This window comes from Vulpes vulpes, chromosome 3 (assembly GCF_048418805.1).
Source record: "Vulpes vulpes isolate BD-2025 chromosome 3, VulVul3, whole genome shotgun sequence".
Classification (NCBI taxonomy): Eukaryota; Metazoa; Chordata; class Mammalia; order Carnivora; family Canidae; genus Vulpes; species Vulpes vulpes.
In genome coordinates, this window is record NC_132782.1 from 15,554,212 (window position 1) to 15,573,759 (window position 19,548).

General features: G+C 34.0%; 1 protein-coding gene across 6 annotated transcripts in view; it reads left to right on the forward strand.

The window, feature by feature from the left end:
- The window catches only part of UBR3 (ubiquitin protein ligase E3 component n-recognin 3), a 226,700-nt gene extending 207,637 nt beyond the window's left edge, over nt 1-19,063 (forward strand). For all 6 annotated transcript variants that reach the window (XM_072751893.1, XM_072751891.1, XM_072751894.1 and 3 more), the window contains 4 exons: nt 9,749-9,928; nt 15,440-15,649; nt 16,211-16,350; nt 16,648-19,063. In XM_072751893.1, coding sequence (XP_072607994.1) covers nt 9,749-9,928; nt 15,440-15,649; nt 16,211-16,350; nt 16,648-16,765 — 648 coding nt within the window. In that variant the 3' untranslated portion in view covers nt 16,766-19,063. The remainder of the gene's footprint in view (nt 1-9,748; nt 9,929-15,439; nt 15,650-16,210; nt 16,351-16,647) is intronic.
- The last annotated feature ends 485 nt before the right edge of the window (nt 19,064-19,548 follow it).

A 19,548-nucleotide genomic window follows, 5' to 3' on the forward strand; every position in this document is an offset into this window, starting at 1 on the left:
AGGTAGAGTAAGAGATTAACAATAATAATGGAATATTTATAACAATATGTTATAAAAAAAAGTTATGTGAATACAGTCTCTGTTAAAATATCTTACTGTATTGTACTCACCCTTCCTGTGATGATGAGATGATAAAATTCCTACATGATGAAATGAAATGAATGATATGTAGGCATTGTAATAGACTACTGTTGACCTTCTGATTATATGTCAGAAGATGAATCATATATTTCTAAACCACAGTTGACCACCAGTAAATGAAACCAGACAAGGTGAAACTGTGATAAGGTGGGGGACTTACTTACTGTATGAGCATCCTCAAGCATGGATATTAATAGAAAAAAACCTATTTCATTCATCAGCTTTTTTTCCTTCACATTTAAAGGCCATAGGCTGTGGTTCTTTGTATGCTTATTACTTTATGGTTTATTTTATCATTTGTTTTTACTGGAAGGTATTTTTCTTCCATGAGTTGGAAATTATCTGGAAGCAGAAGCTCTTGACCTCGGCATTGAAAGCTGGTTGGGGTTGGCTGTACAGTGATGCTTGTGATAGAGCACCAGGCATATGCATAGGACAGGGAAGAAATGATTCAATTAGCACAGAAAGGAACAATGCTACATAGTGTTAGAAATACATTGTGGTGAAGTTGTAATGGATCTTGAATTTCACATGAAGGAATTTGGACCATTGAAAGATTTGGGACAAAAATGTAACATAATTCAAATTTTATTTTAGGATAAAATCTCATTCTAATAATATAAGATTTGGGGGTGTGAGGAATGGAAGAATTGGGAACAGAAAAGCTAGTTGGCGAATGACATAGTATAGAAATAGAAGAGGATAGGAAGATATTAAAGATTTCATAGATGGAATAGTCAAGATTTTAGTTGAACATGTGGGAGTCAAGGGAGAAGAGTCATACTGTATGTGGGTTTTGGACCTGGGAGACTTGAACCTTTCTGATACAATTAATAGAAGGAGGAAATGTGAAGTAAGTCTGTGGGGCCCGAATGAAAGTACTTTGCATATATTCAAGTTGAGGGATTGGTTGGATGTGGATATATTCAACTGAAGCGAGAAAAGTTAAGTTACAACTTTAGATAGAAGTTTGGTCTCTCTTTGTTTAGATTTCTGTCATTTATGTAATCTCACTTGCAGATTTCACTTTTTTTTTTTTAAGGATTTTATTTACTTATTCATGAGAGACACAGAGAGAGAGAGAGAGAGGGAGAGAGAGAGAGAGGCAGAGACACAGGCTGAGGGAGAAGCAGGCTCCATGCAGGGAGCCCAGTGTGGGACTTGATCCCGGATCTCCAGGATCAGGCTCTGGGCTGAAGGCGGCGCTAAACCACTGAGCCACCCGGGCTGCCCCACGTTGTTTTTTTTTTTTTTTTTTGTCGTTTTCATTTAGAATAATTTTTCTGGTTAGCTATACGTGGACATTTATTTTCATAAATAATTTTATAATCAATTTGTAAATTTTCTTCCCAAATCCTCCAGGATATTAGATGAGAATTGCCTTGAACATGTAGTTTTAAAAGCATTTAGCATAGTTTATATATAAAGTCCATTCATTCAGTTCTCTTTTAATACTTTTCATAGAATTGTAAAATTGTCACTTTAAATTCTAGAGCATTGTATATAAAGAGAATCCTAGGTTTCTACGCTTTATGGTTTTAGTTTCTATCTAAATGATACCTTCTTTCCGTGACACACTGATTGCTCCTTGCTGGTACGGAATAATACTATTGATTTTTAGTGTGTTCTTGTGACTGGCCACTTGCTGATTTCTCTTATTAGTTCTAATAATTTGTCTGTTGATTCTTTTAGCTGGTTTATGTAATTATGACCATGTCATCTGAAAATAAGGAGAAAATTGTCCTTTTCCTTCAAATCTTTATTTTTGTCTTGTCTTAATACATGTCCAGTTAGGATTCTGAGCAGTGGGAATAACAGGCAGCATCCTTTTGTATTCTGCTGCATCCCAAAGAGAATTCTAAAATGTCCTGTGCGTGTTTTTTGTTTGTTTTTAGTTATAAATGGAATCATTTAGAATTATATTTTCTAATATGTTGCTAAAATGGTGAAATCCAATTGGAAGTTTTGAACATTAATCATCCACATTTACCACATTGCTAATAGTTTGAGTGGTTATTTCTAAAAGCCAGGAGACTCTTGAGCTTAACAATTTTTTCAGGATTTTTAGACATTCCGGTAAGCATTACTGCTCATGAGGAGTGGTGCCCAGTACATGTCCCGACACAACATTTTGCTCTTCACAGTGATCTGTTAGACTTTCCTAATTTAGTTAAATGTCTTAATCTGACACTTTCTACTACCATAATAGGGCTAATTATAGTGACCTGTATGGTTCTGTTACATTTTCTCCTATTTAAATGCATCTTCTTTTATTTATCCTTTAACTCTGGAATTCTTATACAGGGACTTCAGGAATTTTTGAATTCCATGGCATTGTTTGTAAAATGTTTGTGTATGTGTAGTTTTCTTGGAAGAAAATGATTATCAGACTCTTATAGGAGACCATGATTATTGCCTGCCCCAATTTGAAAACTAGTGTTCTGATATATCTCCTTTAATCCTTTTTTCTTTCTTCTATTTAATTCTCTTTTCTTTGTTCTGTCAACAATAGTTTTGCCATAAATAATTACAATGATAGCTAGCATTATTGTATATTGACACATGCTAAGCACTGATTTAAGTGCATTGCATTTAAATTCATTTAAGTTGGGGATCCCTGGGTGGCTCAGCGGTTTGGCGCCTGCCTTTGGCCCAGGGGGCGCAATCCTGGAGTCCCAGGATCGAGTCCCAGGATCGAGTCCCACGTCGGGCTCCCATGTCGGGCTCCCGGCATGGAGCCTGCTTCTCCCTCCTCCTGTATCTCTGTACCTCTCTGTCTCTCTCTATGTCTATCATAAATAAATAAATAAATCTTAAAAAAAAATTCATTTAAGTTTCCCAACAACTATGAAATAGCTGTTATAATCCTCACTTTGCAGACAAGGAAACAGACACAGAGAGTGAATAAGTTGCTCAGGATTCACAGCTAGTATTTAAAGCAGCCAGGATTTGAACACATTTAGTCTGGATGCCAAATCCGCACTGTTAACATCTGAGCTGTGCTGCTGCTTGCAACACAAAGCATTTTTTGAGGAATACAGGTAATTTTCTTCTACTATTAAGTCTGTAAAAACCACTAAAATATTGCATATTATATTCTATTTCAATCTCATGTAATTATGACTGTACTCCACCTATAGATGTCTCTTATAGTACAATAATAGGGTAATCAATTTATTGATAGCTGAATAGACATACTGAAATGGCAAAAAAAATTAAAACATCTCAAATATCGATCAATGGGAACTTGGTTAAGTAAATTGTAGTTTATTCATACAATGGAATACTCTACAGAAAAGAAAAGGTTTTCTATGTACTAATGTGGAAAAATCTCAAAGATACATTAAGTAACCAAAGGCAAGGCATGCTTGTATTAAATGGCAGATAGGGGAGAGATAGTGGTATTTATATTTGCTTATGTATATAATCCCCATCACCTCTTTGACTCATCCCCCTCATCTACCTACCCTCTGGTAACCATCAGTTTGTTGTCCTTTTTAAGAGTCTGTTTCTTAGTTTGCTTCTTTTCTCCCCACTATGACCCCTTGTTATGTTTCTTAAATTCCGCATATGAGTGAAATCATGTGGTATTTGTCTTTCTCTGACTTATTTCACTTAGCATAATACTCTCTAGCTCCACCCATGGCCTTGCACATGGCAAGATTTCATTCTTTTTATGGCTGAGTAATATTCCATTACACACACACACACACACACACACACATATACATATATACATACAGACCACATCTTCTTTACCATTCATCAGTCATTGGACACTTGGGCTGTTTCCATAATTTGGCTATTGTAGATAATGCTGCTATAGACATCAGGGTGTATGTATCCCCTTGAATCAATATTTTCATTTTTTTAGGTAAATACTTAGTAGTATAATTGCTGGATCATAGCGTAGTTCTCTTTTTAACTTTTTGAAGAATGTCATACTGTTTTCCAGAGCAGCTTTACCAGTTTGCATTCCTACCAGCAGTACAAGAGGGTTCCCCTTTCTCCAAATCCTTGCCAATACTTGCTGTTTGTTTCTTTCTTTTTTAAGTTTTTATTTATTTAGTTGACAGAAGAAGAAAGAAAGTATAAGCAGGGGGAGCAGCAGAGGGAGAGGAAGAAGCATGTTCTCTGCTGAGCAGGGAGCCTTGATCCCAGGACCCCTTGGATCATGACTTGAGCCAAATGCAGACACTCAACTGACTGAGCCATCCAGACACCCTGCCAATACCTGTTGTTTCTTGTGTTGTTGATTTCAGCCATTCTGACAGGTGTGAGGTGATATATCATTCTGATTTTGACTTGTATTTCCCTGATGATGAGTGATGTTGAGCGTCGTTTTGTGTGTCTGTTGGACATCTGGGTGTCTTTTTTGGGAAAATACCAATCCATGTCTTCTGCCAATTTTTTAATTGGACTGTTTGTTTTTTGGGTGTTGAGTTGTATGAATTCTTTATAGATTTTGGATTTAGACCCTTTATCAGATAGGTCATTTGCAAATCTTCTCCCTTTATGTAGATTGCCTTTTTTGTTTTGTTGATTATTTTCTTTGCTGTGCAGGAGATTTATATTAATGAAGTGTCCCAATAGTTTATTTTTGCTTTTGTTTCCCTTGTCTTGGGAGATACAGCTAGGAAGAAGTTGCTGTTGTTGATGTCATTTATGTAGATCTTTGTTAATTTTTATTCATTGTTGGATTTCCTATCATAAAGTTGAAAAATATTGCTATTTTTCTACCGTTGGTACTCCTTTTTTCTCAGATTATTTTTGTGCCTTACATAGAAATAAATGCCCTCTCTCAATACAGCAGGAGATATAGCATTTAAAAATATATGTGCATAAAACCCCAAATTGCATAAATAGAAATTGACAGAATTGAAAGAATAGACAAATCAACAGGTATAGCTGGAGACATCAGTGTTCTTTCTTACTAGTCACTAATAAGGAGACACAGTATAAATGAAACCTGAACAATACTATCAATCAAGATGGTGCCATTAACATCTGTAGAATACTTAACCAGACAATAGCAGAATGCATATTTTTTTTACAAGCACACTGAATGTTCATGAGAATATATCATATACCAAGCCATAATACAAGTATCAATAAATTTATAAGAGTTGAAATCATAAAACATATTTTCTGACCACATAAAAATTAAATTAAAATCAATAATAAAAAATATGGAAATTCCCAAATGTGTGGGAATTAGGCAACATACTTTTGAATAAGTTATATATCGAAGCAGAAATCCTGAGGAAATTAGAAAATACTTAAACTGAGTGAAAATGAAAACAGCATAGCAAAAAAGTGGAATGCCACTAAGTTCTTGAAGAGATATAGCTTCAAGTGCTTATATTTAAAAAGAAGAAAGCTCTCAAGTCATTCATTTAAATTCCTACTTTATGAAGCTAGAAATAGGGCAAGTTGGACCAAAGCAAGTAAAAGAAAGGAAATTTTAAAATCAGAACAGAAGTCAATGAAGTAGTTATGTAGAAATAGAGAAAATCAATGTCTGGTTTTTTGCAAAGATCAGTAAAATAGGTAAACCTAAACGTTAGGAGCTCAGCTGAACTGGAAGAGAGAGAGCTGAGTTACTAGGTGTAGGTGTCAGAGTAGCTGATTAAAGTAACAAGCCAAAAGTGAGAGAGTTGAGTCTCTAATCACTTACTGTCATGGTATAAGTAAGAGGCTAAAACCAGGGAAGATGCCAGTTCCTCCTGTTCCATCTACCCTCGTGGAATGAAATGGCACACCAACTGAGGATCAAGTGGATCAGCACAGATGTGGGGAGATGTTAAAGGAGCCCCCAAATAAAAGGCTTTGGTAGTTTATGGGCTCTGAGGTATAAAAAGGTCAGGGGAAGGGATAAGAGTAGAAGAAACTCCTTCCCAAGGCTTCAGATAAAGAAGCCTAGGAATAAAGGTACCAGGGCTAGGAATGTAAATATGTGAAATAATGTGACTGAGGGAGGTGGTCCTGAGATCCTAACTATAAATTCCTTCAGAGACTTCAATGCATTGGTTATGTATTGAGTCTGATGTAGGGAGGGCAGTTTCAACCCACAAAGCCTGTGAAGTAAAAACTTTGTAAATTGTCTATAGTTAGGCCTGAAAAAAATCACACAGATTTTTAACCAGGAGCCAGACTCCTCACTAGATGGATAAGAAAAAAAGAGAGAAGGTACAAATTATCAATATCAGGAATGAAGGAGGAAACATCCCTACAGAACCATAAGAGAATATTATGAATAACATTTGCCAACAAATTTGATCATGTAGATAAAATGGACAAATTTCTTGAAAAATGAAAATTACTAAAACTGCCTCAAGAAGAAATAGAAAATCTTGGCTAGATCTGTATCAAGTAAGAAAGTTTAATTAGCTTATTAAGCTTCTTTGATTATTATCCTTCCAAAAAAGAAAAATCAACAACTTTATACCAACAAAGATAACATCATGGTGAATTCTGTGAATATATAAGGAAGAAATTGTATCCATACATACAAACCTTCAGAAAACAGAGAAAGAAGGAACAATCCAAATTTTATTAGGCCAATTTTATCCTGATACCCAAACCAGGAATCATGAGAAAACTACCAACCCAGATCTTCCATGAACATAGAAGCAAAAGCTTTAAAAGTATATTACCAATAGAAAAGGATAATACGGGCAGCCTGGGTGGCTCAGCGGTTTAGTGCCGCCTTTGGCCCAGGGTGTGATCCTGGAGACCTGGGATCGAGTCCAACGTCAGGTTCCCTGCATGGAGCCTGCTTCTCCCTCTGCCTGTGTCTCTGCCTCTCTCTCTGTGTGTTTCTCATGAATAAATAAATAAAATCTTAAAAAAAAAAAGAAAGAAAGAAAAGGATAATACACCATAGCCAAATGGATTTATCCTAGGAGTGTATAATTGGTTCAGCAACAAAAATATTGTTAATTTAATTCACATTATTATAATAAAGTTGATTTTTTTAAAAGCATATGATCATCTCAGTAGTCAAAAAATGTTTGACAAAATTCAACACCTGATCTTGGTAAAAACACTAAAAAAACAAGGAACAGAAAGGAATTTTTTCAACCTGATAAAGGGCATGTATGGAAAAAACTATAGCTAACATCATAATACTGAAGGATAGAAAGCTTGCCCTCTAAGATCAGGAACAAGACAAGGATGGCTGCCCTTATCGCTTTTTAACGTTGAATTAGAAGCTCTAGAAAGAGCAGTTAGGCTAGAAAAAGGAATAAACGGCATCTAGATTGGAAAAGAACAGGTAAAATAATGTCTATTTGCAAATTAGATGATCTTATATGTGGAAAATTAGAAGGGATCTCCAAAAAATTATTAGAGCTAATAAGTTCAGGAAGTTTGTAGCATATATGATCTATGTACAAAAAAGTCTATTTTATTTCTTTGTACTAGTGATGAGCAATCTGAAAATAAAATTTTAAAAGATTCCATTTAGAATAGGGTGATGAAAATATTCTGGAATTAGTTTGTGATGGTTGCACAATTTTGTGATATACTAAATTATACATGTTTAAGTTAATTTTATAGTATACAAAAAAAATCTCAATTTAAAAATATATTGAAAAATAACATATATATTGAAAAAGGCTTATATCCAGAATATATCAAGATTATAATTCAATAAGAAAACAAAAAACATGAAGTGAGCATAAAATTTGAACAAGCACTTCTCTTATAAGAATATATATAAATGACCCACAAGTACATGAAAATGTGTTCACCATCATTGTTGATTAGAAGAGTACAAATTAATGTCACAGTCATTGATGAGAATTTGGGGTACCTGGAACTCTGAGTCATTGCTGGTAATAATGCAAAATGGTATAGTCAAATTTGAAAAAAGTTTGGCAATTTCTTTAAAAAGCGGAGCATGCACTTACTATACAACCCAACGATTCTACTTCTAGGTATCTACCAAAAGAAATGAGAACATATGTTCACATAAAGACTTTTACATAAATGTTTAAAACAGTTTAATTTGTGGTCGTTAAAAAGTGTAAACCCAGAATTCATCAGCAAGTGAATATGTGAACAAATGTTGGTATATCCATACACTGGAATACTACTCAGCAGTAAAAAGGAATGGACTGCTGATACAATAACATGAATGAATCTCAAAATATTATGCTAAGTAAAAGCAGGCCAGGCACAAATATAGATATAAATACACACACATATACACATATACTGTTTGATTATATTAATATGAAAGCTTTTAAAAATCCAAAACTATAATGACGCAGGATTAGTGATTGCTTGGGGCTGGAATTGATTGCATATAGGCACAAGCAAAATTTTGGGAGGGCATGGAATAGTTCTAAAGTTTTATTGTAGTAGTAGTTCCCTGACTATACATTTGCTGAAATTAATTGAACTACACTTAAAAGTATGTGAATTTTATGGTATATATACTGCGTCTCAGTAAAGTTGCTTTTTAAAAAGCCTTCTTTATGTAGCTGTATAAGTAGGAGATGTATAACCTTATTTCTAGAGATTATAAAAATTTACATTTTTTTCAGCCTGCATATTATTTTTTTCTCTTTGTAGCACCATTTAGAATTTTGTACTTAATCTACATAATTAGTTCAGTTTTACAAACAGATGTTTTTAGAATGTCTATAATGTGTGAAGAACTGGGAGGACAGAGCCCTTACCCCCAGGGACTACTCGTACAGTTTTACAATAAATGCTAATTTATTTTTAAATTAATAGAAAATATAAACACAAGTAGAGAAGTGTTTACAAAGTATGGAAGGATTAACTTTATCTGAATGGAGCGGAGTGATCTAAGGTACTATTAGGTTTGATCAGGAAAGGATTCCCTGGGGAACTGGAATTTGAAGGATGATAGGAATTGATCCAGTAGACCAGGGGAAGTAAACATATTAGCCTCCTAAATAGTCTTTTAGTTGAATAAAGAAGGGCTGGGAAGTATATTTTAGTGTTTATAAGACTAACAAACTCCTTTAAAACTCAGGAAATGAGTCCTTGGCTCACTGATTTTTTTTGGTTATTTCTGTTGTTATTACTGAATAGAACTTCAGCTTAGCTGGTATTTACATCTCTCAAATTCTTAGAAAGTCCACCCTCTTTTAAAAAATGATTTTGTTTCACACTCATTAAGGGTCTAGGCAAATTGTTTTGTACTGCATCTTGTGAATTCCATGTTTTTACTGTTCTTCATCCACACTGACAGCCTGTGTCTTTTTAACCAGAAGTCACTCTCCCTTTGCCACAAAAACATTTGTTCTTATAGAGTGGTTAGATTCTGTAGACTGTATTCATGAGAAATATGACAACACTATTTAAAAAATAAATATATAGAAGAAGCAGATGCTATGGCATTTAAGACTTAAATTTCAAAGAGAAATACTATGGGGATATTTGGATATACGGCTGAGAACCTATTCTCTCTACTTTGCCTCTTCTACTCTCTTTACTTTCCTTTAGTTGACTCAGGTAAGAAAATTTTCTTACTGTCCAAAAGTAATCAATGAAGATGTATTTAAATTATCTATAATGCAAAATGTTCTTTACGAAATGCCTTGAGAATTTTCTATTTCATGTCTAAAAGGAAGAAGAAGAATTTTCAGTTCTTTCCAGCTGCTTGGGACTTCTGCCAACGTTTTACCAAACAGAACATCCATTCATCAGTGCCTCCTGTCTGGATTGGCCAGTTCCAGCATTTGATATTATATCTCAGTGGTGTTTTGAGATAAATTCATTTACTGAAAGACATGCAGAACAAGGAAAGGTATGTAAAAAGAGTAGTATTACCTACTTTGTCACAGTGGTGATATGCTAATAGGGTAAGAGAATAATGAAGAATTATAAATTTCAGGTCGTCTATTCTTGGCAGCATTTATTAAACTAATTATATTGAAAAAATGGTTTACTTATATTTATAAGTGTAAAAGCAAAAATATTTCAGTTAACAAAGCTAAGTTATTAATCTACTTTTGGCTTGTTTTAGGTCATCAGGTTTTATTGAATGTCTTAAACAATCTTAGACTTGAAAGACCACTAGACTTGAAAGATACAGAGGAATTTTAAGATAGACAAGGAACTTGTAACTTATTGGAAAGAGAGCTGTCACATAAAAATCAAAGATTTGGAGTAGCAGATTTAAAAGGCCAGTCTTTAACTGTAAAAGTTGCGTGCCTGTGCTGCCAGCTGGGCCCATGAAAGGTTTTATATTAGAGATGAGCGAATTGGAAAGGTAGGGTGGAGGCAGTGGGAGGTGGCTATGAATGCCATGGTTTGATGCTCAGATTTTCCTCTATAGGTAGAACTATGGTCTTTGAAAAATTGAATAATGTGATGATAGTGTTTTAGGGAGGTAATTTAGATAGCTTTTTATTTTTTTTTTATTATTTTTTTTTTAATTTTTTTTAAAAAAATTTTTTTTATTTATTTATGATAGTCACAGAGAGATAGAGAGAGAAGCAGAGACACAGGCAGAGGGAGAAGCAGGCTCCATGCACCGGGAGCCCGACGTGGGATTCGATCCCGGGTCTCCAGGATTGCGCCCTGGGCCAAAGGCAGGCGCCAAACCGCTGCGCCACCCAGGGATCCCTAGATAGCTTTTTAGTAGTTAAATTGAAGTAAGGAGAGAGGGAAGCCAGAAATTATTTACGTGGTGAAGAAAATCTGGCCTATTATTCTGATAGTAGAAATTAGACAGAATATAACCAATGCAAGAGACATCTGAGAAAAATATATAGAACTTGATGACCAGATGTACTTGACTTTAAGATCTGAACTCAAAGCATTAAAAGAATAGTAACTAGTAGACATAGTTCTGATAGAAATGTGATCCTGCTTAAAACACCATTGAGGGGAGCCCCCGTGGCCCAGTGATTTAGTGCTGCCTTCAGGGGTGTGATCCTGGAGACCCGGGATTGAGTCCCATGTTCAGCCTCTCTGTATGGAGCCTGCTTCTCCCTCTGCCTGTGTTTCTGCCTCTCTCTCTCTCTCTCTGTGTCGGTCATTAATAAATAAATAAAATCTTAAAAAATTAATAAAAAATAAAAAATAATAAAACACCATTGATAGTGCCCCATTGCCTATGGAAGTCTTTGCGTGGCATTCAGGGATTTTCACCATCTGGCTTGCCTTTCTAACCTCATCCAAACCACTCCCCTACTATCACCTTGGTCAAACCACAGAAGAATGTTTTTTAGGTGTGCTGTATATTTTTAAACATCTATGTTATTGCTTATTGCTGTTACTTTTATCTAAAGCAATTTTCCTACCCTTCTCCTGTTGAATTAATCACTCATCAAGGCTATGATAAATGTACCTTTTCTATAAAGGTCTGGCTGATAATCCATCTTCTTTTAGTTCTAATCCGCTCCCTCTGTTGTGTGCTGTATGACAGTATTTTTGCGATGACCTATAATAGTCACCATATTTATCACTTTTTTTTTTGTTTAATATGTCTGAGTGGAGGCTCCAAAAGCAAAAATTGTTCCTGATTTTTCCTTGAGTTCTTAGTTCCTAGAAAGTACCAATATAGAATAGTCACCTAATAAATATTTGTGGAATGGTTAACTGGTGGAATGATCTCATAGATAGAAATAGAACTGGTGAAAGAAGAGCCATGTTTCAGGGAAAATGAGAATTTTAATTTTAACATCAAGAGACAATAAAAGATTAGTATTTTAGGTAGAGATGTCAGACTAGACTTAATCTTTAAGACAGTGAATAATAAAGGCAAGGTAAGCATAAATAATAAGTGTTTCTGCTTTTGTTCATTTCCGTTTTTTATTAAAATCCTTAAGGAGATAGTATCTCATTTTATACCGCTCCTTTTTTTGAAGGAAAGACAGTATCAAGACCTTAATCGAACTTTGTATATTATGTATAAAAATCTTTTCCTATCTAGTAATTTCTTTATTTTCAGATTATAACTGGAATCTGAAGTTAGATATTGATATCTGAAAACCTATAAGGAATGACTAGGCATAAGAGATGGGTATAATTGTAGAACCAGGACAGGAGAAAGTGATGAGTGTCCTTAAAGTTTTTGTCTTCATAGGAGTCATGGGTTAAGCAGTAAATACACATTAACTCATTTGATAGTGTAATAACAAGTTTACATGTTAGATGTATGATTAGTATGGATATTGATGGAAAATAAGAATTTATCGTTTTAAAATAACTAATCGTTTTGTAAAATTGAGTGATAAGGATCTGTTTTATAGCCATAACAGTAGTCATTTATTTATTTCTACTTATGCAGAATTTTTACCAGTTATTTGAATGCACTCCCATCTGACCTGCATCCCTACTCTTGTCCCTGCTCCACTCTGTTCTATCTCTAATCCTCACTCTGACCAGGCCAACCTGATTTTCTTTACTTGGAATTTTAAATTTGAACAAGATATAAACAGTGACTGGAGCTGAATAGTCCAACAAAAATAACCTTGAAAAATTGAGTTACTGCTTCTAACTTTTTGTATCAGCTAAGATTCTTTGGTCACAGACATACAGTTGGATTGCACAGACAGTTTTGGTGTGTTTTCTCTGAAGTGCTACCACTGGATAACTGCACCTTAACCACTTTCCTTTCTTCCATGTGGTGCTCAAGATTGATATTCCTGGGAGGAAGGATCCAGTTGGCATAATTTGCATCCTATGTACACCCTTGTGATGAGGCAAGATCTTGTGATAGGGCGGTCCTATCAAACCTGATGGAACCAGAAAGGAGATTATTTTCCAAAAATACTTGTAATACTGTTAATAATATAAAAAGGCAGATAAGGGGGCAGCCTGGGTGGCTCAGCGGTTTAGCACCGCCTTCAGCCTGGCTTGTGATCCTGGGGTTCGAGGATCGAGTCCAGTGTTGGGCTCCCTGCGTGGAGCCTGCTTCTTCCTCTGCCTGTGCCTCTGCCTCTCTCTCTCTGTGTGTCTCTCATGAATAAATAAATAAAATCTAAAAAAAAAAAAAAGCAGATAAGGTTGATAGACAAATTGAAAAACATAAATAACCAACACTGTCTTCATATCTTACCTGTTAGCACATAGACATTCTTATGCTCATTCACAGTTTCACTTCTTCCCCTGTTCAAAATGATGTAACCATTCCATTCGTAATCACAAATGCATCTACCACTTTCCCAAGTACGCAACCTGAAATCACACCCAACAGTTAGATTACCAGACCTCTCTGAATTCAGAGGCTCTGAGAGATGTCCATTCTTTCTGTGATTTGTTGTATTTACACCCTGGTGGCCTGGAAAATTTTAATTAGCAGCTTGTCACCCTGAATTCCATAGTTAAGTGAAAGAAGAAGAGAATGGAACATATTGCAAGAATAAATACCACCTAAGCAAGAACATTTACAAGTGGTCATAAAGCTGTAGCTAATATATAGTCAAATATATGACTTTCTTCTTAGACCTTCTTTGACCAGAACCTTGACAGCTTATATTTATTTGACCAAGTATGTGAACTAGACTTTATTCTGAGATGTCTGAGCTTCTGGTGATTTGGCTCTATCTTGCTTATATTAAGGCATAATAGTTTTGTATTAAATTTTTTCCTTTCAAGCTTTGGGACATGGTGAGTGATGGGTGGATCTCTAAGTTCAAAATATACTGCTGCTAATTGTAGAGCAGTATTTCTTTTCTTCTTGATAGTTAGGGTCAGTCCCTCCAGACAATGCTATAAACCATTCCATTCTTCTCCTAGTGATATGGGGAACCTAAAAATGGCCAGATGATGTTTAGTTTCCAATTCAGTAAAACTATTATCCTATCCTCTGATGGAGGATAATACGCAACTTTTTTAGGATGGTCCTAAAACCACAGAACAATCCAGAATAGCGGGAAACAGAAATAAAAAACTGAATTCTTAGGTGTAGTCATGAGATGTGCCAAACCACTTTGCACTCCCTGGTTTCTAGGTTTCTAAACTGATGAATTTCATCTGTGAGAAAGTGATCACCCATATATACTGGTTGCTAGTTTAGACCATGTACTTCATTCTGTCGGAACATATACCTCATTTTATAGTTATTTTCTCCCAGCTGGTACCATCTAAAAATTTATCAGCAAAGTAGTTCATCATTTAAAAGATCAACAGTTTTGTCAGATGTTTGAATATATGTTAGGAACAGTTAATTCCATAGACATCCACCTATTGCCTTATATCTCTCTTAACGAAGAAAATTCTTTAAGACCATGTGGTGTGAGCTACTGGGTAATTTACAACCTAATCTAGATAGAGATCAAGTTCAGTGAGGACAAACTGCTGTTCCTTCCACTAATGGAAGATTGCAGTATAATCAACCCATTACAGAATATGCAATCTTTGCAGTCTGGTTTGGGCACTGAATACAGGCAAATAGCATATTGTAAGCCCATATATTGTCCTTATCCTTGCTTCCATGGCCACTTTGTCCATGAACTTATTGATAAACGCCAAGCTGACTACTTAACTACTACATCAATTTAAATAGATTATGGTTGTAGGTAATGTGAAATGATCACCACATGAGTTGCCTGATATCTATACAGTTTCTTGAGCTAATAGATTCATACTACATTTTATCTATTTTAAGTGTTAATGGAGAGGCATTTAGTGCTATTACCAGTATTTTTGTACAACTGCAAATAATGAATTTAGTATATTCTACAGGGAAACTTAACTAATTTGGCATTGTTTTCATACTTGTAGCAGAAAATTTATGAAGAGTTGTAGCCTTAGCACATATGGATACAAAAGGCCTTAACAGATTGTGGTATGAGAAGATTTTACATTTTCTAAGAAGGAGAATCTAAATTATAAAATATTGAGATAAAAATAATGGGCTATAACTATGACATTACCTTAAGAAAGGCCAGTAAAATTTTTTTATCCAAGAAAGATCAAAACTTGATTTTTAAAAGTGTTTATTTAAAATTTTACATTAAGCATATTTAAAAACAAGTACATCTAGATATATTTCCCATGCATTCTTATTTATGTTTAGTATTTTTCTCTTAGGGTAACGACAAGTTTAAATGTTTCAGGGTGCTTAGTCTGAAAACTGACATCATATTGTAATTGGAAACTACATTAAAATAGAGATTGGTAATTATTGAAGTACTATATAAGTCATTTGTAAAATGGAAATGAGAGATTTAATAAAGAAAATAAGTCACATACTTAGAGACAGATGTTTCTTCCTTATAAAGACAAAAGGCCTTTAAAATACAAGCATTTTGTGTTAGTGACTTAAGTATATAGGACTAATGAATATTTTTGGATTTTATTTTAGGCCTTGCTTATCCAAGAGGCAAGATGGAAATTACCACACCTGCTCCAGTTGCCTGAGAATTATAACACCATTTTTCAGTACTACCATAGAAAAACCTGTAGTGTCTGCACTAAGGTTCCTAAAGATCCTGCTGTTTGCCTTGTTTGTGGTACTTTTGTGTGCCTGAAAGGACTTTGCTGCAAGCAACAAAGTTACTGTGAATGTGTATTGGTAAGCAGTAGTAAATAATATAAAATTTATGAAGCCCAAATCTACTATCACATTGAAATGTGGTATATGTAGTTAAGCCAGCTCTTCACATTAACTATTCTTTGAAGTAAATACACAGTACACAAGGATTTCATTCTTGTTCTTTTGTTCTTTTTAATCCAATAGAAGGGTTTAAAAAAACAAAAAGAAAAAAAAACACCCGGGGCTTTATTTAAGTGAGTAAAACTTTTCTTAAGTACAAAACTTTTCTTAAGCCATTGCATGGGCTTTTAAATGTTGGGCAATGAAACAATAGTCAAACCTGCTATTGTGGATGCCAGCCTCTGAATCTGGTTTACGTTGGCTCTTAATTGCTTTCCTAGATAATCCTTACCCACATTCCTCCTAATGTATTATTAATCTAGTGTTAAGAATGAAATTGTAAGTTTAACTTAGATGAAATCTTATTAAAAACTTAAAAGTTTTCAGTATTATTTAGATGATATTTAACTAAGGCATTCTTGATTTTCTTATGAAGTCCATTTGATTATGAATATCATTGCTGTATTTTTAATTTTTTAGCATTCTCAGAACTGTGGTGCTGGAACGGGGATTTTCCTTTTGATCAATGCATCAGTGATTATCATCATTAGAGGCCACCGCTTCTGCCTCTGGGGTTCTGTGTATTTGGATGCTCATGGAGAAGAAGATCGAGATCTTAGGTTAGATACGCATGCATATGTTTGAATGTTTATTGAAGTTTGATTAGAGGACAATGCTCCATTCCTGGCTTTGTAATTGTAATAATATTTTTTTATATTAAGAAATTCTGACAGTCATTAATTTTAAGCTCTTTTTAGTTTTTGAGATAGTTTCCACATCCACATGCTAAGGAAATATGAAATAAACCAAACCACTGTGTGAAATTTTTGTCATTAAGAATCTGTTTTGTACAAGTATGTGTGAAATATTCATTGGATTAAATAACTTTTAACACCTTTCTTTCCTTTTTATTTTAGGCGAGGCAAACCACTCTACATTTGTAAGGAAAGATACAAAGTTCTTGAGCAACAGTGGATTTCTCATACTTTTGATCACATCAATAAAAGATGGGGTCCACATTACAATGGACTGTGACTCACCACCTCAGCATTGCATTATATCATTTTCATTAAGAATTTATCAACAATAAGCTTTACTTAATTTGGAGGATTAACGCTTTTGCTGAAGGAGAAAAAGAAAACATATAAAGCCTTTCCAAAATTAGGTGCTTGGTAATCACATTAATGGTATAATAAAAATTTTTTAAATATCTGGAGAACGTAACAACAAGTTAAATCATTCTTTAGTGGTCCTTTTTTTTTTTTAAGTCCACAATTAATAAGAAGCACAACTTGTTGACAAAATCATTTAAAAATGATTCTCCCAGCAATGCATATCAGCTATTCATTGATACTTAGAGTGGGTGTGATTTATTTAAAGTTTTACTGCTTCTTTATATCTGTGTGTTTTAATTTGCATCTGCTAAACACAATGCATCCTTTCCCTCTCCCATTCTTGTGTTGATTTGAGATTTTTGCTGTATGTAATTAGAAAAAAATGTAAAACATGATTTATGTGAAATATTGTATAGTAAAAGTTGGTCTAATAGTAGGACTTTAAAATTTTTTCTTATTGTGAGGAATCTGTTAAAAGTTTAAGGCTTTGCTGAAAACTTAATTCATTCTCAGGAATTTCATAAATATTCTCCCCAGGTAAATAATTGAAATAGTTGTAAAATAAGTAGATAGCTGCTGTTAATATAATACAGTACATTTTGGGGGACATATGTGTGGTTGGGGAAAGGAGTCGTTAAAAATCAAAATTTGCCATTTCAGTCGGTGAATTACTTGAGGTATTAATACACAAATAGTTTTGCCGTAAAATCAGAAGTTTTAAGAGCATTCACGTGGCAGATTTTGATTTTGTGCATGCCCACCTTTTATTAACAACCAAGTTTTTGTTTAAATGATTGAGTTGGAAATGCTTATTAGACTTACCCACAAATGAAGCTTAGTTTTGGAACTTTCCTGTCAGCTCAAGAGGTTCATCTATATTGTATTTGTGCAGCATAATCACTGCTATTTCTGCTTGGTTTCCTAAAAGGAAAAAAGAGGCTCAGTGGTGATGACCCTCACGAATGAGCCATGCATCTGCATTCTTCTTAGAAGCTGCTGAGAAAAGCAATTTATGTTTTTTGAGTTTTTTTAATCAGTAAGAATGGGAATGATTGAGCTAAAAACCCACTCTATAAATAGAGAAGGAAGATTACAGAAAAGCATGTTATATATTGCTAACAAGATTTTTCTTCCAAATGATTTAGTAATTTGATGATTATTTAATATATAGTGTTATCAAGCAATTCCTGGTACTTTGGACTTCCATGGCTTGTTATATAAAATTACATTTTTACATGTAAAATAAACTAAAAAAACATCTAATGATAAAATACAAAAATAAAGTCAGATCTATGTTCTAAAAATTATTGAATGACATGACATTACAGAATGTGAAAATGGACATTAAATGATGGCCTTGCATTAAAATAGAGCAGAACAGTACATATTCAAATGTGTTTAAAACATCAAAAAATTACCTATAGCTCTACAATAAAATACATGGAAATAGCTTGCTATTTTTATATACATTTCCAAAATATTAAGATAACTTTCTGAAAGACAAGACTGATTCTGTTTAACTAAATAGTTGTCCTTTCCAACACATTGCTACTTTTTTAAATACTGTATCATAAGTTCAGCCTGTCATATTTTTTGCATCGGTCATTCTGAATACCAGACCATTTGTAAGTGTGGTTGAAGAGCAAAATGCTAATTTAAATCTCTAGTAAATACTGTTACAGGATTCATGAACTTGAATAATTCTACAGTTTGAAACTCTGATGCTATATATACATGGTATAATGTATTCAGACTTTGATTACTACATATTTAAAATGGAATGTTTTATGATTGTGCATATGGATGTGAAGTGAAAATATTAGCCTTAACATTAAAATTTGGGTATTTGATAGTGTTTATTTTGATATTGGTGAATTAGTCACCAGTAAATTTTTAAAAAGCACTTGGTTGAAAATTGTACTTGAATTACATACATGCATGCTGCTAAACTAGAACTTTAATTTTTTTCCCCATAACTTTTATAAGTCCCATTTATAAGCCCACTTTTAAAAATAACAGGTCCAAGCTAGAGTGATGTGTGTATATTATTCAAAAAAAAATGTACTGGTGTGATATCTTGTATGAATGATCATTTAAATACAGTACATTACTGTAGAGGTTAAATCAATCTTTATAATTAAGCAGAGATTACAAAACTAGGAATAATCAACATTGTAAGATATGTTAATAAAAACCTACTGTCATTTGGTTTGTGAAAGGTCCTTAAAATGTTTAATTCTTATACATGTTTTTCTTTTTTTTTAAAAGGTATTGACAACAATATATCTAAGTGAGCATAGCAGGAAAGTTGCTTTAAGGTGGAGTTAAATATAAAAGGTTTGCTTTCCCTTATATCTTTTATTTACAGAGGTAGTTCCTGTTTCTTCTATCCTTGTCTTAAAATGGATGCAAAGCTTTTTGCTAAGTATGTGTGTGTGTTCTTGGAAGTTGGGGAGAAGGAAATGAGCTTGCAGATCTGAGGAACACTGCTATAATCCTTGCTGCTTTCTGAAAATTCCAGTTAGACTTCAGAATTCTAAAGGACTTTATGATAATGTTTATTTTGGGTGATGTGTGATTTTATTGGAATTGACAGTGTTCATCCCTGCTCTTCCATACTGAAGCTCACCAGGCAGTTATCAGCTAGGAATCCATTTGTGTTCACAAACCTTTTTTTTTTTTTCTGTTTTATGTATTTTGGTA